The sequence below is a fragment of the Caretta caretta genome, chromosome 1 (assembly GCF_965140235.1).
Source record: "Caretta caretta isolate rCarCar2 chromosome 1, rCarCar1.hap1, whole genome shotgun sequence".
NCBI lineage: Eukaryota > Metazoa > Chordata > Testudines > Cheloniidae > Caretta > Caretta caretta.
This window is the reverse complement of record NC_134206.1, coordinates 347,646,224-347,663,880: the sequence shown is the minus strand read 5'-3', so window position 1 is coordinate 347,663,880 and position 17,657 is coordinate 347,646,224. Positions and strand designations below refer to the sequence as shown.

Here is a 17,657-nt window from a genome sequence, read left to right as displayed (position 1 = left end):
CTGCTTCTTCCCAACACCCTCCTGCCCCAGCTCCTGGGCTCTCCCAAGCTCCTTGGACTGGCCAGAACAAGAGAGGATCTCCACTTCTGCACTCCTTAGCAGGTTTGCAGCTTGGGTAGACACCTGCCATAGGAGCTTGGAGCACTGCTGGAAGTACCTGCCCCAGCAAGTCCACTGCCCCTTCCCCCCAACTCCTCTCCCCACAGCTCCCACTGATCAAACTACTGCCATCTCTAAGGCTACGTCTGCCCTACAAGGTAGGGGGGAGTGATTCCCAGCTTGATCAGACATATTCGTGCTAGCTCTCCTCAAATCTGCCACTCACAACTGCCCATGCTACCTTGGAATATAGTACTATTTTTAGTGTGCTAGCAGATGAGATCTAGCATCAGTGTGTGTACGTGAGCTGGGCATCACACCCCTAGCTCCTAGTGTAGACATAGCCTAAATCTCCATTATAGCAGCAGGGGCTTCCCTTTTTCCCATGCAAAAGGCAGCACGGTTAACTCCACCCACAAGGAAATGAGATCCCCCAACTCCTTCTCTTTGTCTTCAATGAGTCCCAACTCTCCAGGCTCCACCATGTGCACACAGCTGCTCCCTTCCTTATTACACATAAGAAAAAGCCCAACCTCCGTCTTAAGAAACTCTCAGAGATACACTAGCTCCTCACATCATTCGGTTCAGAATATGCATTCTTGTTAACCAAACACTCCATGGGCTTGCTTCAGGCTCCTTGACTGTGTCTCTCTCTTCTGCAAACACGGGCCTCCTCTCTGTCCCTCTGTGTGCTCTTGCTACCGCTGCTTTCCCCTCTCTCCTCCTCACTGACTCTCCATCCCATTTCAAGCCTTTGTTGAAAGCATTGTACAGTCTCTGGGCTCTCTTCTAGTATCACTCTTTTTCTTATTATTTCTCTTTGCATTTGTGTTATTTAACTCCATAAAGTATTTTCAAATGCATTTTTATGAGGTTTCTTGCCCTGTTTAACTGTTGTCACATTTTACTTTCTCTCTCCCATCTCAGCATTTTCAACCCCAAACATTCAAAAAGAATGAGCCCTAACAAATGAGGCTGGCTTAAAGATCATGAGATTTCAAATAAAACTGACAACTGTGGGGGTTTTTCATTTGTTTTCTGGTGTTTTAGACTTTAGAGCTCATATTTTCAAGCTTTTCTCCAGACCCATAAGAACTAGACTGTTTATAAAAATGAAAACAAAGATTCTCATCTCATCATGTGACTCCAAGAGCCAGGGCTTCAAGAAGAGCACCAGCTATTGCAAGATGCATGATCAAATCATGAGCTCTGGCTACACTGGGATATTATTAGACTGTTTTGAGTTTCTCCCTTGTTTTCAATGTTTTTTCCAAACTGTTACTTCCTCTCCTGTCATACCTCTGATCTACATAACCTCTGCTTTGAAGGAACATGGGGGAACCTGGAGTATTCATTTCAAAAGTGAATCTCCTTTACAGGGAGTTATTCAAGTATTGGAAGCAATTCTTTGTTTAGAAAATGCTTTGTTAACATCTCACTGCAGAGTTGTTTTATGCGGCTTTTTCTCTTTTCTACAGCAGCTAGTGCAATGTGAACATTCGTGGGTTAATCTGCTCTTTGGGCATCTGATGAACTTGTGTAGGATCCTGGGAGCTGTTACTGTTTCATCATTCCAGGAAGACTGTGGGGGTTTCCTTTACAGCTCCTTCTGAAGGTTTTTCTTCTGAACGTTCTGCTGTTTCCCTCTTCGGTACTCACTGGGAAGCAGCATACAACAGTGATGGATGGGAAGCATCCCAATATATGAGCCAAGTCTCAAAAAGTCCAGCCCTTGAGTGTGCATATCGTATCTGTGGAAATATCATTCCTACTCCTGGTTCATTGGGTCAAAACTATTCCAAGTCAGACAAACAGAATATTTTATGGATCTTCAATCTCTTCAGCAGTACGATCTCTGGATGGGGAAATGTGATTGAGATCTCAATGTGTGGCCTTTCCTGAGAATATCACTAGGAAGCTGTTCTTCCAGCTGAGGAATAGTCAAGGTATTACCCTAATAGAGCCTCAAAAATCTTCCTCTACAGAGACAAGAAATATAAACCACACATAGAATGATAGATGATAATGGACCAAGTATATCCTTGGTTTTACACAGGATTATATATCTATATATTTTTACATACACACAGGTACATTGTACAAATGTACAAACTTAACTGTACCTCTCTAGTGAAGAAAGGCAATTCTCTCTTTATGTTATCTCAGTCCCCAGAGTCTCTTTAAACTCAACATAAGTAACTGCTGACTGTAACAGTCCAAAGTCACTATATGCAAAACAACCAGTTGAATGTAAATTGGTGTCTCCAAGGTGTTAGGCTAATGTCATTATCTTCCATCTTCACACATGCACACAGTACACAACCCGTCTTATAATGCATCTAGGTAAGACTACCACATCTTGTCTTCCAACTTCATCACTGTGCATTATAATTCATTTCTGCATAATATTCAGAGGGCTTCCGAAGGATAGTGTTCTAAAGAGGGAATGGAGGATTGTATATGTTATATCTACATACAATGAGACGGGGAAATAGAGGGAGGAAGAGAGGAAAGTCCCACTTCCATTTAACATATAATCTATTTAAAATTTGCTTGACTACCTTGGCTAATTCAGTCACTTCCTCCAACTTTAATCCTTAAATGGTGATTGTTAAAAAGAAGTTTGTGTTCCCTTAAAAGACAAGAGAAAAAGCAAATGGCTTTGTCATATCTGACTGGTTTGAAAAATATAAAATCCAATTCTGAAGAAGTGCAGATAAGGGGAGAGCTATGGAAGTGCCATCAGCTTAGCAAACACTAAATAATGAACAATGCAGAGACTGCCTGGCATGATAAAACACTCTATTAGCAGGACTGTTTTTAAATGAGTGATAATTGTGACACATTCTCAGGGGAAGGTTATTGAATTTTTATCTGTAGTAAGGGGCCTTTTGACAGTCTAACCAAAAAGTCACCTACATATAGTTCTTTCTTTAGTGGAATTCATAAAAGGCTTCCTTAACCTCCTCCACCCCCGGTTCCCTACCACATTTTCTTACTCATCCAACTGTAAATGTATGCCTGAAAATTTTACCCATTTTCTGTATATTCATATTCACGTAACATCTGCTATTTCATTACACAAAAAAGCTATGGGCTGTCTATAGGGGAAGGCACCCTAAGAAGGGACATGTGTCTGTGTGGTGGGGAGTTGAGGGAGGGGGCTAAAAGAAACAAATTATGGACATTTTCCAGTAAATGTACTTCTGATAATACAACCAAGGGTGAAATCCCTGGCCCCACTGAATTCAGTGGGAGTTTTGCCATTGACTCGAATAGGTCCAAAACTTCACCCAAAAGCATTAGCACAGGTCAGGACCCGTGGAAAAGAACAAAAACCTGGGCTTCATCATGCACACGCACACACACAAATGACAATCCTTTCTTGTAAGAATGGGTGGATACAGAGTGTTGGGAGGACATGCTCCAAGAAACAGCTACGAAGGGAGACACTGATAATAGCAGGTAAGAAGACAAGTACCAAAATAAAACAGTGATACCATCAAGATGCACAGAGTCTCATCTTATTATTGTGGCCCTTTGTCCCGTACTCTTCTCTTCTCCCTTGTTGTCTGTTGCTCTCAGTTGTTGAATCACATCTGAAAGGAGATTGTATGTACGTGGGGACAGGGCCCGGCTCTCATTTGTTCTGTAAAGCATGCAGCCCATACTTGCTGCTGTATAAATAATACCAGTCACTGAATTTGATAGCTGAAGTTTCTGGACTATCAGAAACCCACGTTCCCATTTCTGCTTCAAAAGAAGAACCTGGGTAAGTCCTTTTATTGACTCGCAGTGGTTTCTCTTCTCTTTTTCTTGAGTAACCAGTCTGAATTTTAAATGCAATGGGATTTGGCTGTTGATTCAGGGGGATTACAACTGTGGCCTACAGAGAGTCCGAAAACTGAAGGCCAAATCACTAGTCTGACTCCCTCTACATCAGAGGTTGCCACCACCACTGAGCACCCGCACACCAAACCCAACAACTAAAATTAGACCGAGTATTATACCCACATGAGACTAGACTATAATGTGACACAGGCAGGAAATAGGAGGGACTGAGATGCACCAATGCCTGAAGCCCCGACAATGGCAGGGAAATATTTAAGTAAGCTATACCCAGCGAATCCTGGAAAGTGACCCGCACCCACATGCTGGAGAGGAAGGTGAAACCCCCCCAAGCTCACTGCTAATCTGATTGAGGAAAAAATCCTTCCCAACCACACACATTGTTAGACCCTGAGTATGCAAGCAAAAGCCAGCCAGCCAAGCATCTGAGAGAGAGAATGCTCACTGCTTCTTCCGATTCCTGGCCCTCCCTGTGCAGTATCCCATGTCTAGCCGTGATCATCTCTGATGCTTTAGATGAAGGAGATTAAAAAATCCAAAACCCCGGAATACAAAGGGGGGGGGTGGGAGAGTGAGGGGAATCCCATCCTACCGCAGCAGGTGGCTGGCTGAAACCCTGCAGCATGAGCTCTGAGGAACATGTGACATAAACCAGAAATGAGCCCCAGGGCTGCTAAGTCCTGCCCCTGCGCAAACCTGTGAATGGAGGATTTTCTATCCTTAAGAGAGGAAGAGGAACCAGCTGGGATTGAACAGCCTATAGCCACCAAGGTCAGCCAAAAAGGACTTCGGAAAGGCAGCAGACTCTGTCCGTATCTGTGTCGCAGACAGGAGCATAAACAGGCTCCTCTCACCTTTTGGGTCCTGCGTAGAGCGACCCCCTGCAACAGCAGTATTCTCCACATAGGAAACGTGGAGCAAATTAAGCAAATAATCCGCACAGCAGTGCTAAGAGGGGGCTACATGCTGGTGACCCCGCTATACAGAGGCGGAAAATGCTTGCAAGGGTGGGATTTTCAAAAGCACCCGTGTGACTGAGAACATGTCCCATTGACTTTCAACAGGATTTGTGCTCCTAAGTCACTTTGGCCCTTTTGGAAAATTCCTCCCCAAGTGGGAATTTCCTGGTCCAAAGCTGGAGAGTCAGAAGAAAAGCCCAGAGTTCCTAGTTCCCCGTCCCATGTCACACCGCAGCAAAGCTTCCATTTTCTCATCATGCTTTTTACAGGTAACACTCAGGCCAAGCATGTTTGGCCCCAATCTGGTGGCTAGTCCAGAAAGGATAAGAGCCTACAACTGTTACCGCCTACTGGAATTACTGCTGTAGCTCAAGTGACAGAGGCTCTTAATATAGCACCTATTCCAAAGTACAAAATAAGGCTGAAGATGGACCTGTTCAGAAACAGAAGATGACAATGACTATCATGCTGCCCTATAGCTCAAAGTCAGCCTGCTAAGACAGAGGGGTAGCCAGCACTCTATAAACTTGGCACAGAAATGATGAAGAGGTCTCTACACACAGATTACTACAAAGAATCAAGGAGCAGTCAGTCAGTTGCATTTGCACAGAATCCGCAGGTTTCAAATCTGCAAATATCTCAAAATTGAAGTGACAAAAGCTGAAATTGAGAATGACTCTAGGGGCTTGGGTCAGTTTTCCTGATGACTGCAGAGCTCAGGACCCCTGTCTCTAGCATCTACTCTGTCCGGCAATCAGCCAGAGCTTGAATTTGGACAGTTTATGATGGGAGACACCTTTATTTAGCTTATTTATTGCCCCATTCTCCTTTGTGCATGGTGGACAGCAGTATTTAGGTGCTGAGTGATGTATAAGTATCTATCTAGAATTGAATAAATTGTGGCACAGGTAAGTTTTATGGCACTGGTGTTGTGTGAATCACTAAACCAGCCAGATCTGGGTAGTTGTAATCCCCCAGGAGTTCAGTATCCAGTTGTTTCAAGCACTTTCCAAGTCAGCCTAGGATTTACTTATTTATTTGTTTTTGTTTGTTTGTTCTCCTGTGCTGATGGAATGTAGGCAGATGCCTTGTCTCATTTCTCCTTTGTTCTTTATTCTTTGTATCCTTCCCCAAAAGAATTTCTCCACCACACTCTTCATTGTAGCTTGGCAGATTTGTAAATACTTTTGACACATGCCATCACCTCTGCCCCTTCTCTTCACTTTTTATTTCTCCTGTATAGATTGCACTTGGCTGTGTTGACATTCCATTTATGAGTCTCATCCCACCAGGCTTCACTTCTGACCATGAGGTCAATAGACTCCATCGTTTAGTAACACCGCTAAGACTAAAGCTGAGATTTTTTTCAATTACAGTTAAGTATTTGGATACCTGAAGGCCATTAAAATTAATGAGAACTGGTTACCCATCACCCTTCAGTGTTTTGAAAATCTGAACCCAGACAACTGCATCACTGCAACTTGCACTGGTGTGACTGAACTGAAAAAGTGCAGTGTGTCCACACGAGGCAACCTGTTTCAGGTGTCCTGGTTACATTTCACTTGTGTAATTCCACTGTCTACTCACAATTTCCTTCTCCTCCTTTCCTGAACTGTGGTGTAGCGTTACAGTTAGACAGCTGCTTCACTCTACCCTAGTGGCAGCCGCTTTAATACTGCCATTGTCTTCTTTGCAACGGTGTTGATGCATAATGACTGTAAAGCACATTCGGCTCCTCAGATGAGAGGGAGTTAAAGAAATGCAAAGTCCCGCAACAAATAAATGGCCACTTTGTAGTGGTCACTGCCTTGCACCCTACAGCCATTTGGAACGTCAGAGCAAAAGTAAGGATTGAACTCATCCCTTACTGCTCCAAAAGAACACAAACCCCTGCCATTTGAGTTAAAGGAGAATCTTCATTAGCCATTAGCAGCATAGACTCTATGACACACACAGGAGCAGTTTTAATACTGGTAAACATACACACTAGCTAATTCATTATAGTGTTACTTATTAAGAAATAAACCCTCCTTCCATAAGCAACCACAGTAAAAAGGGCTGCTGCTATAAAGTCCTTCTGCTATTCAAAGGCTTGTTTACAATGAGATGGTTAGGAAGGGTGCCAGTTGAGTTAACTGATATGCTGAATGTCCCTCAGTCATGTAAGGAAAAAGACCTGAGAGTCAGTACTTTTCTAGGCAATTATAGCATGCTTGGGAGAGTGTTATACTATGAGGCTGATAGCTCAATGGCTTTAAACTTCCAGAAGTGTAATAATCACCCTGAGATGTACCAGGCAGAGCATGTTATTGCTACAATGAAATGACATAGGGGACACTATTCGGTCAACGATGTCATCCTCTGCATAATGGTGAACATTACAGGCACAGGTCTGTCAGCATCAGTCGTGTCAGGGGGCTCAGTGATGTACGAACAACAGAAATATGACTAAGTTGCAAGTGTAGTATTATTCCTACAGCATTTTTTAAATAGCAACTGTATTTTTACTATAGCTGATTCATTCATTCAGAAAGAAGGAAATCATGGCTGAGATCAATTTGTATTTCCGCTGCATAATTGCTCTGGCCAAGAATCTCTGCGGGCAATAACAATAATAATGCTAATAATCAGAGCTACCACAATCATTTGCCTAGCATTCCTCATTCATAGATCTCCAAATACTCCACAGATGAGGGTACTATCATTATCCCCAGAGAACAGTGTTGCAGGGAAGTAGAATGATTTGCCAGAGGTTATGCCGCCAGAAATAGAAGCTAGATTCCCAGTCCTCTAAGCTATCTGTTGGACCGAAATGCATCTCAGTATGAGGGGGGCCACTGCCAGCTCAGTAGATTTATCATCTGCCAATGTAACAAAAGCCACAGTAATAAGCCGTTTCAATATATAAACCAGGATGTCTCTAGTTAAAAGAGTATCTCTCAATCATTTTTCCTCCTAAGCAGGCTTTTCAGCCTCAGCTCAATACAGAGCAATTTCCCGGCTTCCTGTACTGTAACCTGGGGAAGCTGAAATGGTTTGAACTGCTTTCCAATGTGGATCTTTCATAAAAATATGTTCTTTCCCCCATCCTTCATGCTTTGGAATAACCAGAAGAAACAACAGGTAATGAAGGCATTTGGGAAAGTGAAAAGACAGCATTCTCTTCCTGTTATATTGTATGTCATGTATCTTATAGAAAAGAGGTAAGTTTTCCTATTTCTCTACTGGATCCATATAAAACTGTTCTAAAATACCTAATGATCTAGCTATGCTTTATTTTATTCAAACATAAAAAGTGTCCCGATGGCCCACTACTAATATCTGACCCTCTGGAACCTCATTAGCAGGAGTTGTTTAAAATTTTGTGGCCAGGATTGTGTCTGGCCCTGTGTGCATATACAAGAGAAGGATGGGGGCAAGATGCCATCTTCACCTGTTGGTTCTGCATGCAGAGATTGCCCATGGCTTGTGTTCCCAGTGGTGCTGGTGCCCCACTATTGTGAGGAGTGGGGCTGTAGGACTACTCCCACACAAGCGAGCAGAGCTGGCAGAGTGCAGAGGGAAGCACATACTATGCTCTGTAGAAAGGTGGAGATGCTTTGCCTTGTGCTTCTTCTTGAGCCTTTTGAGGAACTGTGCCTGCCTAAGGCAACTGGCTCCAGTTCTACCACTCTGAAGATGCGTCTCCACATGCCCTATGCTCCAGGGCTGCTCCTTAAAAACAGCCTAGTGCTGTATGAGTTGTAACCCAGCAGAACCTAAGTCTGCAGGTGGATTTTAAAACCCCTTGGATCTAGCCTGTAAGAGGTTCTCCTCTCCAGTTTCATGACACAGTTATTGGTAGGTTTTACCATCAAGACCAGTGTTTCCATACAATCAAGAGACCCATGACAGCTACTCACTCTGGGCTGTTGGAAGGTTGGAGAAGGCTGCCTTTGTTCGACCAGCTAACCACTCCAGGCTTTCATGCATATTGGCCAAGGCCTTCAGATCACTGACATCACGCAGGATCTCCTGCTGTGGGATTAGTTTATCTCCCAGGTTCCCAATGAGAACTTCTGACTCTTTGCTGAAGGCAGCCCTGAAATGCAAACACAAACAGGAATGTTAATATATCACAGAGTCAACAAGAGTGGAGATGGACAAGGACCAGTTTGGTCATTTAGAACAGGGTTTCCCAATCCATAGTTCGGGACCCAAAATTGGGTCACCAGAATGTTTCAGAGGGTTACATGGCAGCTCCTGCGGGCCTTGTCCCACAGGGCTGGCTGGGCTCCTCTCCCTGCTCCAGGCACTGCAACCTCTGGGGTCCCAGAGCTACTCAGGTTTGGCTCAGCTGTCATGATGACAGGAGTCCAGGTAGGTCAAATTTGAGTAAGCGGCACTTCAACCCCATGAGCCAGGTCACAACTCCACTCGTACAAATTTGGACCAGTCAGGATGGTGGGACCAAACCTGAGAGGTGCTGCAATCCTGGAGGTTTCAACACCCAGGACAGAGAGCCAAGCCCAGCCAGCCCCACAGCACAGGAGCTGCAGGAGCCACCTCTGTGGGGTGAGTGCCAGGCAGGACCCAAACTCCCTCCCCAGGGTCCATGACCCAACCGAAACAAAGCCTCCACCCACAGACTTTTTACTGGGTCGTGATAGGCCATAAATATTTACAAATAGGTTCTGAGCCCAAAAAGGTCGAGAGCCACTGATTTTGAACATCCACCCTTGGCCAATGTAAGATTGCTCCTTACACTCAGCTCTTAAGAGTGTGTCCACTCTAGTTTTAAATATCTCATTTATTGGAGCTTCTATCAGCTTTGTGGACACTATCCATTTTGGGAAAAACAATTCCACTGCCCAATTCATCTCATTCTCATGGAGTTTTCTTAGATATTCTGCCTGATTGCACTCTTTCTACTTCATCCCATTACTCTCAGTTACTTCTCCTGGCAACACTCCAAACAACTCCAGACCCTCCTTGGCAAATACACCTTTCAGATGCATGTATAGCTGTTTTCATGTCTCCCTGTAGTTGGCATTTAGACAAGTTACACATATTTAGTTCATTTAATCTTCCCTTGTAAGTCAGTCTCTTCAACTTCTGAATCATTTTTCATACACACATACATCAAATGAAACGTACCCTGGAGCTTGATAGCTCAAAAGAACAAGGAGGCAAATAAACAGCTTTGAAAATTAGGCTTTGCATTATTTTACTAGCACAAATGTAGTATTTGGTGAAAAGCGACAATCAAGACAAATGTGTTTACGTAGCACATTGATTTGTACATAAGCTCCAAAGAACTTCTTCCAGGGGTCATAAGAACATAGAGGATATGAACATAAGAATGGTCATACTTGTCAGACCAATGGTCTCTCTAGCCCAGTAACCTGTCTTCAGACAGTGGCAAGTGCCAGATGCTTCAGAAGGAATGAACAGAGCAAGGTAATTATTGAGTAATCCACCCCTGTCATCTGTCCCAGCTTCTGGCAGTTGGAGTTTTAGGGCCACTCAGAGCCCAGGGCTGCATACCTGACCATCTTGTCTAATAGCCATTGATGGATCTATCCTCCATGAACTTAGCTAATTCTTTTTTGAACCCAGTTATGCTTTTGGCCTTTGAGAGCCACAGGTTGTAGCCTGTCAATGAATTCCACAGGTTGACTGTGCCTTGTGTGAAGAAGGGCTTCCTTATGTTTGTTTTAAACCTGCCACCTATTACTTTCATTGTTCTTCAGGTTTCATTGTCTTTCAGGTTTGCGTCACAATCATCTCCTGCACTCTATTTTAGCCCTCTGCCATGCTCTTCTCCGTAGGGCTTGAGAGGACTAGCGCAGCAAAGTCCTAAATGCCAGATTCCAAAAGAATCTTGCCAAGTTTACCTGCATGTAAAACCACCACTAAGCACTTACACAGGTTGAGACATACAGACCAGAAGGGACCATCTTGATCACCTAGTCTGACCTCCTGGATAAAACATAAACCAGAGATTTTCACCCATTATTTCCTACATCTAAACTCAATAACTTGTGGATGAGCTAAACTGTATCTTATTGAGACATCCAGTTTTGAGTTGAAGACTCCAGGTGATTGTGAATTTACTACAGCCCTTTGTAAGTTGTTCCGATCATTAGTTACCATCACTGTTAAAATCTTTTCCCCAGCTTGAACGTTGCCAACTTCAACTTTCAGCCACTAGATCTTACAATGAGAACTCATGCCACTGAGAATGATAGATGAATAGCTGCGGGAAAATAATTCCATCAGTAAAAAGAACAGGAATACTTGTGGCACCTTAGAGACGAACAAATTTATTCTAGCATAAGCTTTCGTGAGCTACAGCCCACTTCATGCATAGAATGGAACATATAGTAAGAAGATATATATACACACATACAGAGGAGGTGGAAGTTGCCATACAAACTGAAAGAGGCTAATTAATTAAGATGAGCTATTATCAGCAGAAGGAAAAAAACTTCTGTAGTGATAATCAAGATGGCCCATTTAGACAGTTGACAAGAAGGTTTGAGGATACTTAACTTAGGGAAATAGATTCAATATGTGTAATGACCCAGCCACTCCCAGTCTCTATTCAAACCCAAGTTAATGGTATCCAGTTTGCATATTAATTCAAGCTCAGCAGTTTCTTGTTTGAGTCTGTTTTTGAAGCTTTTCTATTGCAAAATTGCCACCCTCAAATCTTTTACTGAGTGGCCAGAGAGGCTGAAGTGTTCTCCTACCGGTTTTTGAATGTTATGATTCTTGATGTCCAATTTGTGTCCATTTATTCTTTTGCGTAGAGACTGTACATGCACATTGGCCAAACCGGATAGTCTCTACGCAAAAGAATAAATGGACATGAAAGCTTATGCTCTGATAAATTGGTTAGTCTCTAAGGTGCCACAAGTCCTCCTGTTCTTTTTGCGGATACAGACTAACACGGCTGCTACTCTAAATTCCATCAGTGGTCTTTTAAACCATGCAAGCAGTCACACTGCCAGTACCTCAAACTAGATGTGTTTAAGTAGCTTCACTGCACTTATTTTTGATTTATTAAACGACATATAAATCTGAATAGGGTTTAAAATTTTAAACATTTAATTAAAATATTTTAAAAAAACCCCAAACCCTTCACTTTCAGGGATTTTGCTTGAGAATGTAACAAAAATAAAGCTACATCCCTCAAGGTGGTGCTGTAGAGCTGTTGTCTCTGACAGTATGGTCTGAGAAGAAGTAGGTCTGTTGGCTAATGCTGAGGATTGGGAGGTAAGGGGATGCCTTTGACTTCAGTGGAAATACACCAGGGTTGAATTTGGCTCCTTTTTTCTCTACAGCATGTGACTGATTTTAATCAGTCTCATGGCTGTTTGGAATTGATTAAATCCCCCCAGGCTCCTCCTATGGAAAGGCTGGGCATTGCTAATAGATTCCTGGAAGTTGTCATTATGGTACTTACATTCACCACACCAGCTGTGCTCCCCATCCAACACACTTTCATGGCTGACAGAGAAAGAGATCCAACAAGATTGATCATAAGGGCAGACAGTTACAAATTATGTTATATCTTTGTCTCCATCTTAGGTACTTCTATGCCCCCATTACCCTAGCATCTAAGTGCCTTCCAATCGTTAATATGTTTATGACCACAACACCCCTGTGAGGTAGAGAACAGCTGTTTTACAGATTGACAACCAAGGCAGAGAGAGACTAAATGATTTGCACAAAGTCACACAGGGTGTCTTGAAGCACAGCTGGGAATAGAACCCACGTCTCCCGAGTCCAAGGCCAGCGCCCTAACTGTCCTCTGTATTGTATGCTCCTATACTTAAGTAACTTGTCAAACAGCAAGGGAATATCTCATTTCAGCTCTGCCTTGGTAGGTAGTACAGATGTTCTTACGTCTTCTGGAGTGTACCACATCTTAATAGTGGGTACGTCTCATCGACACTTTTTCCTCTCCCAGGTGGACAATCATTTGCCCCATTGGCAATGGCAGGAAGTTGAAGCTAGATGAATATTTAATGGTGAGAGAGATTAACCAACAGTTTGCCAACGGTCGCAGTGGATTCTTCGTCACTGACAAATTTTAAATCGAGATGGGATGTTTTTCTAAAAGATCTGCTCTAGGAATCATTTTGGGTGAGTTCTATGGCCTGCACTATACAGGAGGTCAGAGCAGATGACCACACTGGTCCCTTTCACCTTTAGGTCTATGAATCGAACAACACTCCTATGGCAACTACAGCAACTTTTTTACCTGGCAAAGGAATAAGAGGAAATACTTAATCTATTTTTAGCTTCTTTTAACTTGGTTTAGCAGCTGGAAATAAGGAGTGGAGTTAGTACAACGTAACTGTGCAGTTCTTCACAGACCACAGTTTGCGAAATGTTGGATTACGAAACACTAGTTTGCCATTACCCAAAACAGTGATTACAATGTAATTTGTTCCCAAAGGACTCCAACTCTTTCCAAAAACAGTTTCCACAACACAAAAAGCAAAGAACAAAGTTTTATTGGCACTTGTTTGGGGTGACCTGTATAGCCATTACATGAATCATTCGATCATCCCAAACTCAGGTTAATAAAATCTACATCTCACACTATTGCATATTTATTATTTTTAACACGGGGTGGGAACAAACGTATCTCTATCAATGAAATTATGCTCCTAATTATGATTGGCATGTATGGGAAACAGTCTTTTATTCTAAGACAACAATGGTTTAGTAGGAATTTATAGCAAAAGTACAGCAAATATGTTCACTTGTTTTCTCAAATGTATCTATTTGGCAGCAGAAATCCAAGCTCACAATTCCATCATTACACACACACTGAAATCTGCAATGGAGATAACCTTCAACAAGCAACTCTGTCTTAAAAGATCACTTTAAAGTATCCCCAAGGATCCCCAGAGTGGGTTTTTTTTTCTTTTTTTACCTTCAGTTAACACCCAGCTATATGAGGCAACTTACTTTTGCTGGTCTTTTGGGTGGCTGCTTAGGGCAGGTTTCACAATACATATTAAATGCAATCTCCTATAATTCCTCCCCCTTTACATTAATGGACTATTATGTTTGCCCAGCTAAGCACTTAAAAGTAAGGAAATACTAAAGTTAAGACTGAACATGCAACCTTCTTGTTTCCCATAAAGATTTGTGTGTGGGTCAATAGGGTCTACTCTTAATCTCCTTTTTGCCAAAGAATGCAGGTCTGGTCTGATCAAGTCATCTGACTAACAAAATATCGCTTGTCTAAGTATCATTCTGTTTCCCTCTGCTGTGTCATCGCTATTTCTATAATATTCTTTCTCTAATACCAGGACTGGCTTTAGATCTGTTCTGTTTTATTGGATACTCTGTAACATGCATAGCCTGTTCTTAGCATTGCACATATAGGGATACACAGTGGAAGACAGTGCCCCCCACCTGAAATGAATATCCAGCAGAAAGAATGGGTTCTCTCTCCTCTTCCGGAGAAGCAATATGTATGTTTTTCAGGGGATGAGATGTTAATAAAATTAAACCACACATAGACTTAGACTGGAAATACGTGATCTGATGGCGACAAGAGGCTTCCCTCTCTCTTACTTTAATACTTACATAGTGAAAGGAAAACAAGGGCCAACGAAGGGCAGACATGACAAATCAAGATCACCTTTGCTAGTTAAGGCATTCTGGCCATGTCAGAGCAGGGCTGACAACCAGCCAAGTATCCACATCAATACAAAACAGCGATGGAATGAGGCCTCCTGTGTGCCCTTGGCAACAGCTTTACATTTGTTTACTGCTTCTCTCCCTTTTCATGGCCAAGGAATTAGCTTCAATTATTCCTTCAGCAAATGATGAATATGAATCAGTTCACTGGGAGAATGTGTCCAGGGAGCTGTGCAAACAAGAGGGGCCATTTGAGTGTCACCCTCCCCTTTTCCTCTCTCTAGCCCCCCAAGGGCAAAATTACAGAGGGGAAGAGGAAAAATTCCCTCAGGAGTGAATTTACCATTCTGACAAGGTCCCTTTTGTCATTTTCCACACTGTGCTTTGCAGCAGCTCTTGAAGGTCTAGTTTTTCAGAGTGAGAGTCAGACGCTCTTAGCTGATAGGCATCACAGTGAATTCAAACTTCAGTTAATAGCACTGTGTGGAGCTTGTAGCCAGTGGTCCAGAATATCAGGGGCCAGACAAGAGGTGAACGTATGTGTGGTGCCTCGTGGAAAGCATAATACAGAATAATAATATTTATCACTTAGGCAGCACTTCTGCAAACACTAATTATTCTTCACAACCCCTGTGGTAGATATTTCCCCACCTGACAGATGGTGAAACTGTGGCAGAGAGCGGTTAAGCGACTTGCCCAAGACCACATGTAAGAGCACAAGAGTTTCTGGATCCCAGCTCTGAGTTAAACCCATGAGACTGAGCTGCCTCAGAGTAAATATACATTTGTAATTGCTATGTTTGGTGGCATCCCCGATACCCCTCAATTCTTGCAGAGTATACAGTACACCAGTGAGAAAGAAGGATTTCCTTTGTGTGTTGAAAAAGATGCCCCCCTGTTCCCTCAGCACGCTAGTTAGAAGGAAGGCTGGGCTTCCCCCGCTGACCAGCTGTATAGAAAATTGCCTAAAATCACACAGCAAGTGCGGAATAGAACTTTGATTTCCTGATGTAGAGCTCTATGCTTTAGCCACAAAGTCAACCTTCTAGCTTAGCTCTGGCTGAGACTTGGAGACTACATTTAAAAGCTTTATACAAAAGTTACCAAGGCAGAAGCCTTTCACTTGAATTGAAAGAAACAAAACCAATAATCCTACAAAAATATTGTTCTTGTTTATCAAAAAGAATTTAGAAAAAAGGCCCTTGCTTCACTTTAGTTGCCTTCCCTGTTCCAAAAGTTGTCTGAGGATCATCAAGATATTGTCCAAGCACCAAAACAGAGACCAACAAGAGTGGACGTTTTCTGCCAAAGGAATCACTCTAACATGACTCTGCAACAAGACCAATAAAAGCAAATTCAATAACTTTTTACAGAATTTGTGGTCTTGTTTGTTGCAAAGTAGTTGCAAAGATTCAACTTGTGAGGACATTTCTCTGAACTTCTGCACAGCAATACAGTCGAGAAAAATCAACAAAGCTATGCCGCTTTACACTACTGAGGATTCAGCCCTCTCTAATGCTGGCCTAAATTGGAGGGTCACTGAGATTTGAAAAAAATATCTCACTTGATCTCAGGGATCTGTAAGAGTGAAGAGCAAGATTAGCACTGGACAGCTGCACATCTAAGGGGTCACAAGACCATAAGACAGTGGATCACTAATTTATTCTTAAAATAATAAAATAAGAAGAATAATGCATCACATAATGTTCTTTGTTCATTTCCTGGACCAGTCTAATCAGTTTCAATTATGTTGCCTAATGTAGCATTGTGTATTAGCAAATGTCTTGTAGTATGCTGTGAAACAGTAACAAGGATTAGCAGAGCCAGGACTGTTGCTAAGTTCATTTCAATGGAGGATGCATCTTGCAGGAGTAACAAATCTGAAAGCAGGTGTTAAATTTCCTCATGCCACAGCCATTTCTCTGAGGGTTGAATCATGAGTCTATGTAATCCACAGAAAGAGGGAACAAAAGTCACTTCTCTGCAATCACAGATCAAGTGCAGCACAAACAAATTGTCGCACCTCTGTGCTTCAGATGGAGGGACTGTTCCCTGAAGTTGAAGAGGAACTCAATCTTCTAGTGCCCATTTAGTTCTAGGCCTCAATGCTGAGATTCCCAACAAGGGGATTTTTCTGATGTAGATGTTTTCCACAGGGATTGGACAGAAATCCACAAACTAATTTCACATAGGCCACTCAACAGCCATCAGATGGTAACAACTTGCAGCCATGATAGACCTAGGCCGCACACTGCCTAGCAAGCAGGAATGCCTCAGCCTGAGCTCAGACAAGGTGGGTGAGGTAATATCGTTTATTGGACAAACTTCTGTTAGTCAGAGAGACAAACCTTTGAGCTTACACAGCTCTTCATGTCTGGGATCAGTCAATGAGTCTAAATGGTGTGAGGAAAGATCCCTAACCCACCCCGAAGTCAGATCCCTAGATTTGTCCTGAATCCACACTGCGTAATCACAAAGGTCACTTTTCAGCACCACCAAAAGGGCCCTTAAATGCCAATTTTAGTACAGCTGTCGCTTTAGGCACATAGGAATTGTCATTGGGCCATTTAGTCCGCCATCCTGCCTCCCGCTGTGCTACAACAGATGGTTGTGGCAGAAAGTCACTTGATTCCTGACATTCTGGTTCAGGACTGGTCCAACTAAATCTGGCATCCTGCCCCTAGCACGGGCCTGATACTTAATAGAATCATAGAATCATAGAATATCAGGGTTGGAAGGGACCCCTGAAGGTCATCTAGTCCAACCCCCTGCTCGAAGCAGGACCAATTCCCAGTTAAATCATCCCAACCAGGGCTTTGTCAAGCCTGACCTTAAAAACCTCTAAGGAAGGAGATTCTACCACCTCCCTAGGTAACGCATTCCAGTGTTTCACCACCCTCTTAGTGAAAAAGTTTTTCCTAATATCCAATCTAAACCTCCCCCACTGCAACTTGAGACCATTACTCCTCATTCTGTCATCTGCTACCATTGAGAACAGTCCAGAGCCATCCTCTTTGGAACCCCCTTTCAGGTAGTTGAAAGCAGCTATCAAATCCCCCCTCATTCTTCTCTTCTGCAGGCTAAACAATCCCAGCTCCCTCA

The 17,657-nt window shown here is 42.9% G+C and overlaps 1 protein-coding gene across 1 annotated transcript in view; it reads right to left on the bottom strand.

Annotated features, from left to right (window-relative positions):
- The window catches only part of EXOC4 (exocyst complex component 4), a 599,812-nt gene that overhangs the window by 63,392 nt on the left and 518,763 nt on the right, over window positions 1–17,657 (bottom strand). The window contains exon 14 of the mRNA XM_048836703.2: window positions 8,810–8,988. Within this exon, the coding sequence (XP_048692660.2) occupies window positions 8,810–8,988 (179 nt within the window). The remainder of the gene's footprint in view (window positions 1–8,809; window positions 8,989–17,657) is intronic.